Here is a 12,691-nt window from a genome sequence, read left to right as displayed (position 1 = left end):
ATTTTATTAAAACCCCGTTTATTTTCCCCAAAGAGAAATGACTCCAGTCTCTCACTTCTATGGTGTCTAGACTCCTGTCCCTCCGTCTGTTTCCACCACTTCCACCTGGATTACACCCTTCATTACATTTCATCCTCTTAGCCTCTCTCTCATATTCGTACTTCGTTGTACAGTATTTGGGTCAACTTCCTCTGAGCTTGTTATCCAAGTCAGTTTCTTTCGTCCTCCCTGGTTTGTAAATTACTATTTTACTTTACCCCCGTCATCCGAACCCTGATGAAAGAAATGTAGTCGTCCTGTTTCCCTGCCTCCAGGTTATTGTTTGGTTTTTCTGTCTTTTCCTCCCTTGCAGACTGGACTTTGGGGAGTCAATAAACTTAGAAGATGGAGGGCTTAAACAAAGCAAGCCTCTCTCTTACCCTTCTCTTTTCTTCCCCTCTTCATCCTTTCCCTGTCGCCTTCTGTTTGTCATGGTTAAGGGCCTCACAGGGCCTCGGTTGTCCTTGTGCTTGCAGAGAAGACACAAAGCACAAAACCCTGGACTTCCTGTGGCACTAGACAACTAGTGAAATCATGATGTGTGTTTGAGTGTACAAGCCCCAGTTGGAGTAAAGTCAAGTTCAGACCAAAGATTCACGACGAGAGGAAACCGTTTTAGAGCGCGACTCAAACCAGCTGATGGTTTCACTGCGACTCAGCTGGTCCAGTCTTCAGAGGCTGTTTTTAGAACATAAGAGACATCTCCTGTTTCAACAGCCATTGAGAAGTCAGCTGGTGGAGTCTCCAGAGGCTGGTTTTACAACGTAAGAGACGTCTCCTGTTTCAACAGCCAATAGAGAAGTCAGCTGGTGGAGTCTCCAGAGGCGTCGCGGAGTACAGGCCGAGTTTACAACGCAAGACGTCTCCCGTCTCAACAGCCAATAGTAGAAGTCAAGCCGGCGGAAGTCTCCAGCAGGCCGGTTTTCAGAACGCAAAGAAGACGTCTCACGTTTCCAACAGCCAATGAGAAGTCAGCTGGCGGAGTTCCAGCGCCGGTTCACAACCAAAGACGCCTCAACAGCCACAGCGGCGGAGTCTACAGAGCCGGTTTTGGTGAAACGCGAAGAAGACGCCTCAGCCATCAACAGCCAATATCAGTCATGGACGAAGCCGGTTCAGAACGCAAGACGCCTCCTGCCAATGCCGCTGGCGGGAGTCTCGCAGAGGCCGGTTTTGCGAACGCAGAGACGTCAGTTTCAACAGCCAATGAGAAGTCAGCTGGTGGAGTCTCCAGAGGCTGGTTTTAGAACGTAAGAGACGTCTCCTGTTTCAACAGCCAATGAGAAGTCAGCTGGTGGAGTCTCCAGAGGCTGGTTTTACAACGTAAGAGACGTCTCCTGTTTCAACAGCCAATAGAGAAGTCAGCTGGTAAAGTCAGCTATAAACTATAGTAAAAAATGGTCCATAATCCATTTCCACATATTTTACCTTTAACAAATATTGCGTCCCCCTGCGATTTGGATATTGCACTAGTCATATTGCGATTTCGATAAAATTGCGATAAATTGTGCAGCCCTATCTACAGTCCATAATATCATCAAAAGATCCAGAGAATCTGGAGAAATGTCTGCACGTAAGTGACAAGGCCGAAAACCAACATTATTATGTAAAGGATATTACCACGTGGGCTTAGGATCACTTCTGAAAACCGTTTTCAGTTACCACAGTTTGTCGCTATTTCTACAAGTGCAAGTTAAAACTCTACAATGCAAAGCCAAAGCCATATATCAACAACACCCAGAAAGGCCGGCGGCTTCTCTGGGCCCAAGCTCATCTGAGATGGACTGACGCAAAGTGGAAAAGTGTGCATACTTAAACAAATCAGATATTGCCTCATCAGGTGTTGTAAATGTCATCTCTTTCCCTCACATACGGTAGGATCCCAGAACAGTAGTCCACTCGGGACTGTGAAACATTGTTTTGCTTGGTTTTCTTCTCCAAGACTTCTTAAATGTCAGCTGGCCTTTTTATTATTCATCAGGTCTTGCCTCTCAACCTTTCACCCTCTCTCTCTCTCGCTCTCTCTCTCTCTCTCTCTCTCTCTCTCTCTCTCTCTCTCTCTCTCTCTCTCTCTCTCATTTCAATACCTAAGTAGTGAATCTCGTCAGCGTCAGTGAGCCAATAAGCATACAGCATGCTCCTACCAAGATCTAATAATGCTAAGCTACCGTCAGTGAAACCCAACACTTGAAGGGGAGGATTGTTTCTGTCAGGTTCCTAGAAAGCTTTTTATTAGAGCTGCAATGATTGTTCGATTAATCGAGTAGATTGACAGACAATCAAGTTGTTTGTTCAAGTTCTTTGTTAATCCAGTAATCGTTCCAATGGAGTTAAAATTCGCAGATTAATAGATGTTTTTTTTTTTTTTTGGAGAGGAGACCTCTGCAGATAATTCGGCTTCTGATACAAACCTCCTGAACAATCAACACTCAAGTAATCCTAACCGGGAGAAGCTGATTGCAATGACGGCAATAGTGGTGAAGAGAGTATTGAGTCTTACTAAAATATGATCAAATATGGATAATTCATCAATATAAGCATCTGTCAAAGACCTCTGCTGGTGAGATAAATAACCTGACTACTATTTACAGTAATTGTAGTGAGTCATCGGGCCCTATTGAAACGATCTAAGCGCACGGCGTGTACGAATCCACTTTTGCTAGTTAAATGGCGGAGAAAAGGGTTGTCTTAATTAATCATAGGTGTGTTTTGGGCGTAACATGCAATAAATCAATCAGAGTGTCAGATCATATCACAATACTATTTTATATTGTAATAATTTTATTTTTAATCTTTTGCGTGTGTGTGCTGCTGTGCGTCCCTGTGTGTGTAACCAGCATAGTGTGCACGCGCTGTGCACGAGCCTAGGAGCATTTTACTAATTTGCTGTTAAAATAACAATGAAATGCTGCGTTATTGACTTCAGACCAGGTTTTTGTTGGTCAATGGCGCGATCACTTCCCGCTGCCTCAAGATAGCAATACGCCCAGAATGCACCTGAACACACCTCCCTGTAAGATCAGCACGCCCATGGGCGCAAAGATGGGCACAGGTGCATTTGCTATTTAAACGACGCGGGCGCTGGAAGGGAAACTGACAACTGGGTCGGTCTTAAACTAGCAAAGACACTTGTGTCGGGCTTTGGCTTTGCGCTGGGTGCAGGATAGGACCCATCGTGTTAGCCATATCCTCACACAAAAGCCATATTGATGCGGTGTAGGGCCCACCGTGGAAAGATCAATGATTAAACGTTTCAAGCGATCAGTCTGCACCTAATCCTTTATCCTGCACTCGTCTTCAGTAACCTTCTAACCTCGCTCCAATCATAATTGGGCGCAAACTATCTACAGTCAATACACTGCTCTGAGTTACAGAGCCCATTCAATTATCTGAAATCAATGTAGCTTTGTCCCCAGATTGTTGCAGGGCTGTTGGTCACTGAAAGGAAATGAAATGAAATGGTGTGTGGATTAGTGGTGAGATTTAATAGCCCAGAGAGAGTCATTACAGAGCTGCAGATTTGACCCCAGTATCGGAGCACCATCAGCACTTCACCAGCAAAAAAGTTTGAGCATTTACCCTGTTGAAGTGCCCCTGAGCAAGAGTCTTAATGATCTTTGTAATTGTCCCACTGGGGTTAAATAAATGTATTGGATTGCATTGATTCAGAATGGCTTTCACTTAGCAGAACACTAGTCTGTAGTTGACTGTCAAAAGAGAATTTCACAATGGATCGATGAATTACGTTATTTGTGTTACAATTTTAAAAGGTTTAAAGCCAGAAAGATCTACTTTCCACTCAAGAAATAGTCTCTGTGAAATCTGTTGATAGGATGTTCATGATGAATGTTTCCTGTTAAATTAAACCTAGAAAGACAATGCAGTGTCCACCAAGGAATTAATGAATAGCAGATAGCCTTCATCAGAAGACCAAGAGCTTTTTCTTCTATAAGTCTACGATGAAAGACTAGAACACTTCAGAAGCAAAAGACAAACGTGGGCTTAGGATCACTCAAATGAGTTCCATCTCCAGAAATTCTGAAATAACAAAACATAACGGCAACAAACAAGAGAAACAAGCTGCGAAAGAAGAAACACTAATGCTTTTGTTTTAAGGGTCTGTCATTTCTGAATTAATTCCGAAAACTTCATAGAATTTTCCTGGAAAGGACTATGTCATTTTGAAACTAGCAGAAAATACAGTGTTCAATTGGTACACTTCTAAAGTACTATTCCAAAGTAATTTCTAGCCTTAGCCAGTCCTTAGCAGGTTACCGAAGCATGAAAAATGAAAAAAAAGCAAGAATACAATTCAACATATTTTCCAATAATAGATGAAAATAAATGGATAATATCTTATCTTCAGGACAATAACAGACCTGTGAAATGAAGCAAAGAAATGTATTTTTTTGTGTGCTACTCTTAGTTTTCTGTTTTACATTTAAATCATTGTGCTGATGCTGTGATTCAGAATGATTTAGAATAAGCCCAGTGACACAATAAGTCTCTATTCTCAATCACCAAGAGCAGTAGTTCAGTGGTGCATACACAGACAGCAGCAGAGAAAAGAAATACATGTAGTGAGCTAGCAGATCATATAAGCAGTTGTGGTGGACAGCTGTTGTGTCCTGAGCAGCTGTTGGGCTGTCCTGCATTAGATAGTTTGTCTCTGCTATGTGCTGTGACAACTGGCTGTCACACACACACACACACACACACACACACACACAAACAATCAAATCATAACAAGAGTTATCTCAAGACACTTTGCAGATAGAGTAGGTCTAGACCACACTCTATAATTTACAAAAACCCAACAATTCCCCCAAGAGCAAGCATTTGGTGCAACAGTGGTGTGGAAAACGTCCCTTTAGGGAGAAACCTGGGACAGACCCAGGCTCTTAGGTCTAGACGGTGTCTGACGATGCCGGTTGGGGGTGTGATGAACAGTGGCAATAATAGTCACAATAAAGATAATGGAACTATGACTAGAAATAATAGTTGTAGTAGTTCATGGCATTGCAGGGCACTTCTGGGCGTTACAGGGCATAGCAGGGCACTGAAGGCATAGCAGGACGTAGCAGGGCACTGCAAACGTCCTATCTCCACCATCCATCTGATATCTATCTGATCCGGGCATTAGAGATGACACGTTTAATTGTTGTTGCCATTCAAAGTAGACTTTACAGAAGATGTTAAACTTTAAAGGAGGTGATCATTATGTGTAGTTCCCTGATTGTATTCGAAACTGACACAAGTGAGGGAAGGACTGTGTGACTGAAACAGACGCACGCAATGTCCGGCTTATTAGAGCTGTGTGGTAGTGTGTGTCCATTGAGGTGCATGTTGATATGGGGGATGGGGGGGGGGGTCCAGCTGCTGACAGAGAGCAATCTCATACATGCAGTCAGAGTGGCTGTCAGTGACACATACTGTACATGAGTTCATCCTGCCACTGCTGCTTTTTCTGTCCCTGTACAGACTACTGAGCCACTGCTCCTGATTCTACACAGCTTCACTTATCTTAACCATCTCACACTTCCCCCATCATTTGAACCACAAACATTCAACGATATAACATTCAGAAACATACATACACTTTTGTCAAATGGATATATGAAGCTTCATGTAAATATAATAACGATTGTTTAAATTTGAGGTTGTTAAACTTGTCATACCAACTTGTAGTCGTGGTCCTGACCTTTTGCGTTACCGCTGCATCATTGCCTTTGTCTCTGTCTTCTCTTTGTTCCAGGTGAAAACTTTGAGCAGAGCCCCCTGAAGAGGACGTTCAAGTCCAAAGTTTTGGCCCGCTACCCTCAGAACGTGGAGTGGAATCCCTTCGATCAGGATGCTGTCAACATGGTAGGTTGATTGTACCATTATATGGGAAAAAAATATGTAGATAAGTGAGCGTGAACTGTAGTGATACCAACAATACATCCAGCAGGGCAGGAAGAACCACACATGAACACAGAGGCCCTTTATTAAGACACATAGTGCCTTCTCAAGGGATCTTGTGTAACGGAGCTATCATAAATCCCCTCCCATCTCTGTATGGGTGGAATTACCCAGAGAGCTTTGCACGGAGCACCGCATTGAATACATCTTCCTATTTCAGTGGTCTCAATCTAGGTGTTTCGTGTCGAAGGAGTTGGATGAAATGTAAAGGCAATGGCAGAAAGGCAGTTGTTTCTGATGAGGACAAATCACACTCCTCCTTGTCACAGTCACAACTCAAGTCAGAATACCCAAACACTGTTCACATACTGCAGGAATCGGAGGAATTACTCTTTTCAGTGAAAGCAGGAAACATCATATGCTTAATATATTTCAAAAGAACTTCAGGTCTTGCCTCCATAATGATTTTTTTTCTTCAGTATCATTGCAATCCAGCCGATAGTTGCCTGTACATCAGTGGTTACATAGACCGAAGGATTACATAGATGGCTAATAGGGCACAACTTTTTAAAGTTGCCATTTCGCCAAAATGTAAGCAAACACACAGCTGCTATATGTGATATAAAGTGCAGGCTAAATCCTGAATGATGCTATTTTGACGCCATGATCCAATATTGAAGCCTGGTGTTTTGGAAAGACTCTTGTGACTTGACAGTAGATGAGAAAATGAGCTGAAGTTACGGACCATCTTAAAAGGGAATGCTTTAGGTTTTTGTTAACAGCTTTCTCCATTAGACATTATTAGACACTTCAGATCTTTATGTTCCTTCCTCCTACTGCATGCACAGCCACCGTTTTTAACTAATGAATTTCATTCTCTTTTGTTTTTGTTTTTTTTAATCTTAAACACTCCTCCCATTGTACACAAGTCATCTATCTGCGCAACGCATGGACTGATTCAGTGCAAAATCATACAACCGTGTTCACTTTACCAAAGTCAGGCTCTCTGAAATTCATAAAGATGTTGACCCAACCTGTGATAGACGTCAACAAGCTCCTGCAAGCCATGTCCATATGTTTTGGTACTGGCTAGAAATCTTTAGTTCATTGTCCACGGTCATTGGGAAAGCAATTGATCCAAATGCTATGGTAGCGTTGTTTGGCGTAATTCCACCCATGCTATCACTCTCTTCCTCAGAAAAAGGCTTTGTAGCTTTTGTCACTCTACTCGCCAGACAAGTCTTGATCTTATTACAGTGGAAATCTCCGGCACCGCCTCTGTATACCCGTTGGATAAGGGAATCTTTGGGGTCTGTCAAATTGGAAAGAATTAGATGTATACTCAGGGGCTCACTGAGAAAATTCAATAAAATATGGGACCCCTTCTTTCAATACATTCGAGACGTGCATTTTCCAAATATCTCAGAGTGATGTACTTACTGATATGATATGACGGGCAGCAGACCAGCGCACAGCCTTTGTGTTTCTTGTTTTTGTTTGGCTTTTTTCTTAGTCTCTTGTTTGTAGTGTTTGTATTATCTTAATAGTGCTCTGTCTTTGCTTTAACATCCGATGATACCCTGTTTGGACCAGCTTTGCACTGTTCATTGGTTTGTCTACATCATTGTTGAAAAATTAATAAAACGATTGGGGGGGAAAAAACAACTCCTCCCATTACTACCTCCCATATTTAAAGAAAGCTCATGCAGTATGGTTCTGAATTGTGTTCTCCCGCTGTTGAAACCTTCCCATTCTATTTACATTATTCATTTCCATCTATTATTTTTAATGACACCGCAGCAGCTTATATTTAGTGGATGGGGATGTGGAGAGATTTTGAGTTGGGGGTTTAAAATTGTATTTATTTATTTCACGTTTTAATTCAGGCACATGGTTCAAATATGTATTTTCGAACATCGCAGTGCAGAGTGTGTACAGTAATCTAAATCTAGATATTTTTGTGAAAACAAAAAGAAACCCATGGGAGTTTTGTCTTGCACCTTTAGGGATAATGGATCATTTAATAAGTGTACAGTGGGCTAAAGATTTTTCAAACCTCAGAAAGAGACATATGGGGTAGCTCACCTGGTGAAGCGTGTGCCCCATGTACCGGGGCTCAGTCCTTACCGCAGCGGCCCAGGGTTCGAGTCCAACCTGCAGCCCTTTGCTGCATGTCTTCCCCCTCTCTCTGCCCCAATTTCCTGTCTGCAACTGTCCTATCCGGTAAAGGCGCTAAAATGCCCCAAATAAATATCTTTACAAAAAACTAAAAGTAGAAAGAGACATATGAAGGACTGAAAAATGGAATTGAGAGAAATAAACAAAACCCTATAAGGTGTTGAAATGGAATCAATGGCCTTGGAAGTAATTAACATTTATATTAAAGCAACAAAATCAATCAATCTGGACCTTTTTTCTTCACCATATCACACCCGGAAGAGACAACAGTGACCGGATGATGTTTAGAAAGAAAGAGACCAAACGGGAAGTCTTGACAAGATAGGGACACTCTTAGGAAAGCTCTTTTATGAGATACCCTAAAGTATGCCAATATTTAGTCCTTCTATTTCACAAAACCAGACATTGAGAGTTATTGAAAAGTCCTTACAGTTGTTTTTGAAAAAACTGCTGAATGTGCTAAACTGTCAGTACGGTGACCTTGACAGGAAGAACGAGAGGGGATTCTCTCTCTGTGTGTGTGTGTGTGTGTGTGTGTGTGTGTGTTGTTTGTGTGTGTGTGTGTGTGTGTTGTTTGGCTCTTGGTGTCTCTCTCTCTCTCTCTCTCTTGTGGTCACCGCCTATTTTTCCACCTGCCCTGGCGTCAGCGCTGCTGAATAATTCAGCCGCGCTTCTCGCCTTACGTCGGCATGGAAACAGGCCATTATGCAGCACTGCAGGGTCTGAAACCCGACACCCGGATGATTGCGAGCTTTTGAGAACGATGGCTGAGAGACATTCTGCATCGTTTCTCTCCCTCCTTCTAAGTCTTGTGACCAACACAGCCCTCCTTTTCCCCTCTTCCTCCTCCTCCATCCCTCCATCACCCCGCTCATCCCGTCATCCTTTCCTCTGAAATGTTCTCGTCCTGCCTCCTCCTCCTCCTCCTCCTCCTGCTGCGAGGTGTGAGATGAGGAGGATGAGGGGTGTAATCACACTTCTTTGTGCCTGCAGCTCATTGTTAAAGCCCCTGTGATGATTGTTTTCAAACTTCAACACACACACACACACACACTGTACACCTACAGCACATGGAGAATTCCCTCTCGTTCTTTCTGTCAAGGTCACCATACTGACAGTTTAGCTGGTTCAAGTCCCCATACGTACCAAAGTATGGTGGTGGACTGGTAGCTGGAGAGGTACCAGTTCACCTCCTGGGCACTGCCAAGGTGCTCTTGAGCATGGCACAGAACTCCCAACTAATCAGTGCGCCTTTCCATGGGCAGCCCCCCTCACTCTGACATCTCTCCATTAGTGCATGTGTAGGTTCTGAGCATGTGTGTGTAATTCAGGCCTGTGTGTAATAACAACAGAGTGAAAACATTGTAATTGCCCCTTGTGGGATTAATAAAGTATAACAAAAAAATAATAATAAAAATTGTGAATTGTCTGATGCTGGCGCACTGTGTAATTGAGGTTTTCTCTTTAATCAACAAATAATACGTGTGTAATAAAATATTATTATAGTATATAGCTAATATTAAAGCTAATTCATCTAGTGACAAATGTATAGTATACCCTGTATGTATGTTTGGTTGTATTGTTTTCTTTGTTGGTGGTGTTGTTTTTAGTTCATTTTTAAGATAATTTTTTCTCATATCAGCTTTAAAATCCTGCCTCATTTAGTCTTTCTGATCAGTATCAAACATAATCCATTTGATTGTTGTACATCCAGAGTCACAGTAAACAGGACCTCCTAGCTAATGCTGCATGACGTTCCATGGTGCAGATGTGTGAAGATGTAAATAAATAGTTTGATATTCAGACATCTGGGGAGGTGTATCCTCTAACATAAAGCTGATTTTACACAGAGTATTGTTTGTGCATGCATGCGTGTGTGTGCGTGTGTGTGCGTGCATGCATGTGTGTATGCATAATGCCAGTTCAGCCCCCTGTGCCTCTCTAATTGGACCATGTCTGACTCTGCCTGAATAATAATGATTATTAATGGAGACTGACTGAAGCTCCCAGTATTTCTGGCATCTGACAATTTCTTTATTTGAGTTTATTTTGTGTATTTTAATACTTTAGGAACCCTAACCTACCTGCCCAACAGGTCCCCACTCGTTCTGAAGGCAACCAGTCGATACTTATTTGACACAAAGCTTTCGCAAATTTCATCGCCGCCTTGTGAGAGATTTGGAGCATGTTTCTCACTGAACCGTTTGATTTAATTACCTTCCTCAACTCGGCAGGGGTGAGGGGTTGAAGTGTTTTCTAGACGACAAAGGAAATGAAAAAATGTGGTCAGGGTGATGACTAATGGCAGACACAGGCCAGGAGAGATGATCTGTCTGTACTGATCAGTGAGACGCATGACTCGTGCATAATCCAGTCACGTTACTGTGTGTGTGTGTGTGTGTCTGTCATTTGTAGCCTGTAAAAACAAAATGTTCATAAATGGGAACCCTGGGTAAAAAAGGATAATAACTTTGATTATTGTAAATGTGTGAGTTTGTTTGTGTATGCAGACTCTAAAGCTCATACATATGCATGTGCGTTTGCAGAGCAGTGAGGACAAATGCATTTGAATTGTATTAACGTGTGTTGGCACAGAGCAGCTCTTGTCTCCAGTCTGTTCCTGTTCAGCTCTCAGCAGCCAAATAGACATAATGAGACTGCTGCTGCATGAATATAGCAACAGCATTTGATGTGGATTTAGCATTTGATGTGGATTTTGCTCACAGTTTGGCTATGCTATCAGTTAGAGCATCATTTTAATTTATGAAGAATGGTTTCGAAAATATATTGTCAAGTTAAAAATGACAATATTCTACAATAAAGTCCTGGTATTTGTGTTTTTTTTTCTGACTTTAATCTGTGGACAAAATATCATTCATTTTAACGAAATAAAAAAATGGCGATTGTCTTACAGTGGTTACAGTGGTACGTCCACATCTGGATCATCATCACAATACACTTATCCTGCTGTCTGTCAAATGTCCACTTAATACTTTTAGATACACCATGTGCTGCCAAAAACAGAAAGCAAGAAAGGGACTTCTTCACTTTTAAATCATTATATTTCTCACCTTGTATTACAATATTTTTTTTTGTAGTTTAAAGCCACTGTGTGTAAAATTTCAAAATGTCCAACTATGATAGTATCAGAAAAGACTGCCACACATGCCGCTACCCACTCCACAAATCTTACCTGGTGACACTGAAGAAGAGTGAACATACACAACACCAATTTCCTAGTCTGGCTATCACCAGACCAAGCTCAATCTTTTAAGGTTGAACATTAGTCTGGGGAGTCTGCTCTGTATTTTCAACACAGCCTCACTCCCTACTCGTCAAATGTCTGACGCATGGTCAAGGACCCCCGGCGTTAAGTTTCAACGCCAGGGGGGGGTACCCGTTGCGTTATTTTTCGACGAGGGGGTCCGTCAGATAGACATTCACGTTATCCCTCACCATCTGATATTGATCGAAAGAAAAAACACGACCCCTTTAACTCGAAATCTGTAGCAGTTTTATTATTGGTATTTTTAACCCAATAACAGCTGTTTTAATCAACATTTACTCACAAGATCTTATCATGGTTTATATGTATTTCTTTTAATGTTATGTCTATTTGGGCCAGGGAAGCTGGGTTGCTTATTTGTTCATTTATATTTTTAAAACTATAACGCTACATCTATCAACATTTATTTAGATGTTATCATGGTATTCATTTCTTTATTTTAATAATATTATTTCAGTCTTATTGCCGGTGAACAGTACCGGTTACAGTATGCTGTAATACAGAACATTACGATATGGGCCGAGCTAGACGCATTCAAAGCCGATATCCCACAATGCAAAGCGGGCATTCATTCACAGAATCGGACAGCGATCAGCGGGTCTTTAACGACAGTATTGCTTCAATGTACATATATACAATCAGTGGTTTTGTCACCAGCAACAACACGTTGCTCAGCTTTGTTCCAGTAAGTTATGCATCGTAATAACGTTTAAAAAAATATATCGGTGATGGTGAGGGATAACATGAATGTCTATCTTCGAAAAATAACGCCACGGGTACCCTCCTGGCGTGGACCAGGGGTCCTTGGCCATGCGTCAGACATTTGACGAGTAGGGAGTGAGGCTGTGTTGGTATTTTCTACTGCAAAAGAGGCGTGATCAATGGGCATATTTCAAATGACTCTGTACGCAAGTCCTTCAACCAATCAGACCAACGAAAGCCGGTCAGTAGTAAGGCAAACCCGTCCTTCTTTTGTAGGAATTGTTCCAGGGCAAGTTTCTGTTCCGTTTTCAGAGAAAACTTGCCTTTGAAATCTTTTAAAACAGCAGCGACAGTGGCATCAACGGGTTGCTGCGCTTTGGTGGCCGCCATGTTGAATGTAAACAAGAAGCTGCTTGGTCGCTTCTCTATCTTCTTGCTTTTCTGTCATCGTGTTAAACCCGGCAGTAGCGCGCCAGGTGGATAAGCCAGTTTGTGATTGATTCCTGCAGATTTCTAATGGAAGCAGGATAGAAAAATTTCCAGCCTGAGCTGCAAGGAGAAATCAAATCACCGGCAGATCAGGCT

General features: G+C 42.1%; 1 protein-coding gene across 1 annotated transcript in view; it reads left to right on the top strand.

Annotated features, from left to right (window-relative positions):
* Nucleotides 1–12,691, top strand: part of LOC144537650 (DENN domain-containing protein 5B-like) — a 93,874-nt gene that overhangs the window by 39,365 nt on the left and 41,818 nt on the right. The window contains 1 exon segment of the mRNA XM_078281429.1: nucleotides 5,795–5,904. Within this exon segment, the coding sequence (XP_078137555.1) occupies nucleotides 5,795–5,904 (110 nt within the window).

This window comes from Sander vitreus, chromosome 23, assembly GCF_031162955.1.
Source record: "Sander vitreus isolate 19-12246 chromosome 23, sanVit1, whole genome shotgun sequence".
Classification (NCBI taxonomy): Eukaryota; Metazoa; Chordata; class Actinopteri; order Perciformes; family Percidae; genus Sander; species Sander vitreus.
This window is presented reverse-complemented; position numbering and strand designations above follow the sequence as displayed.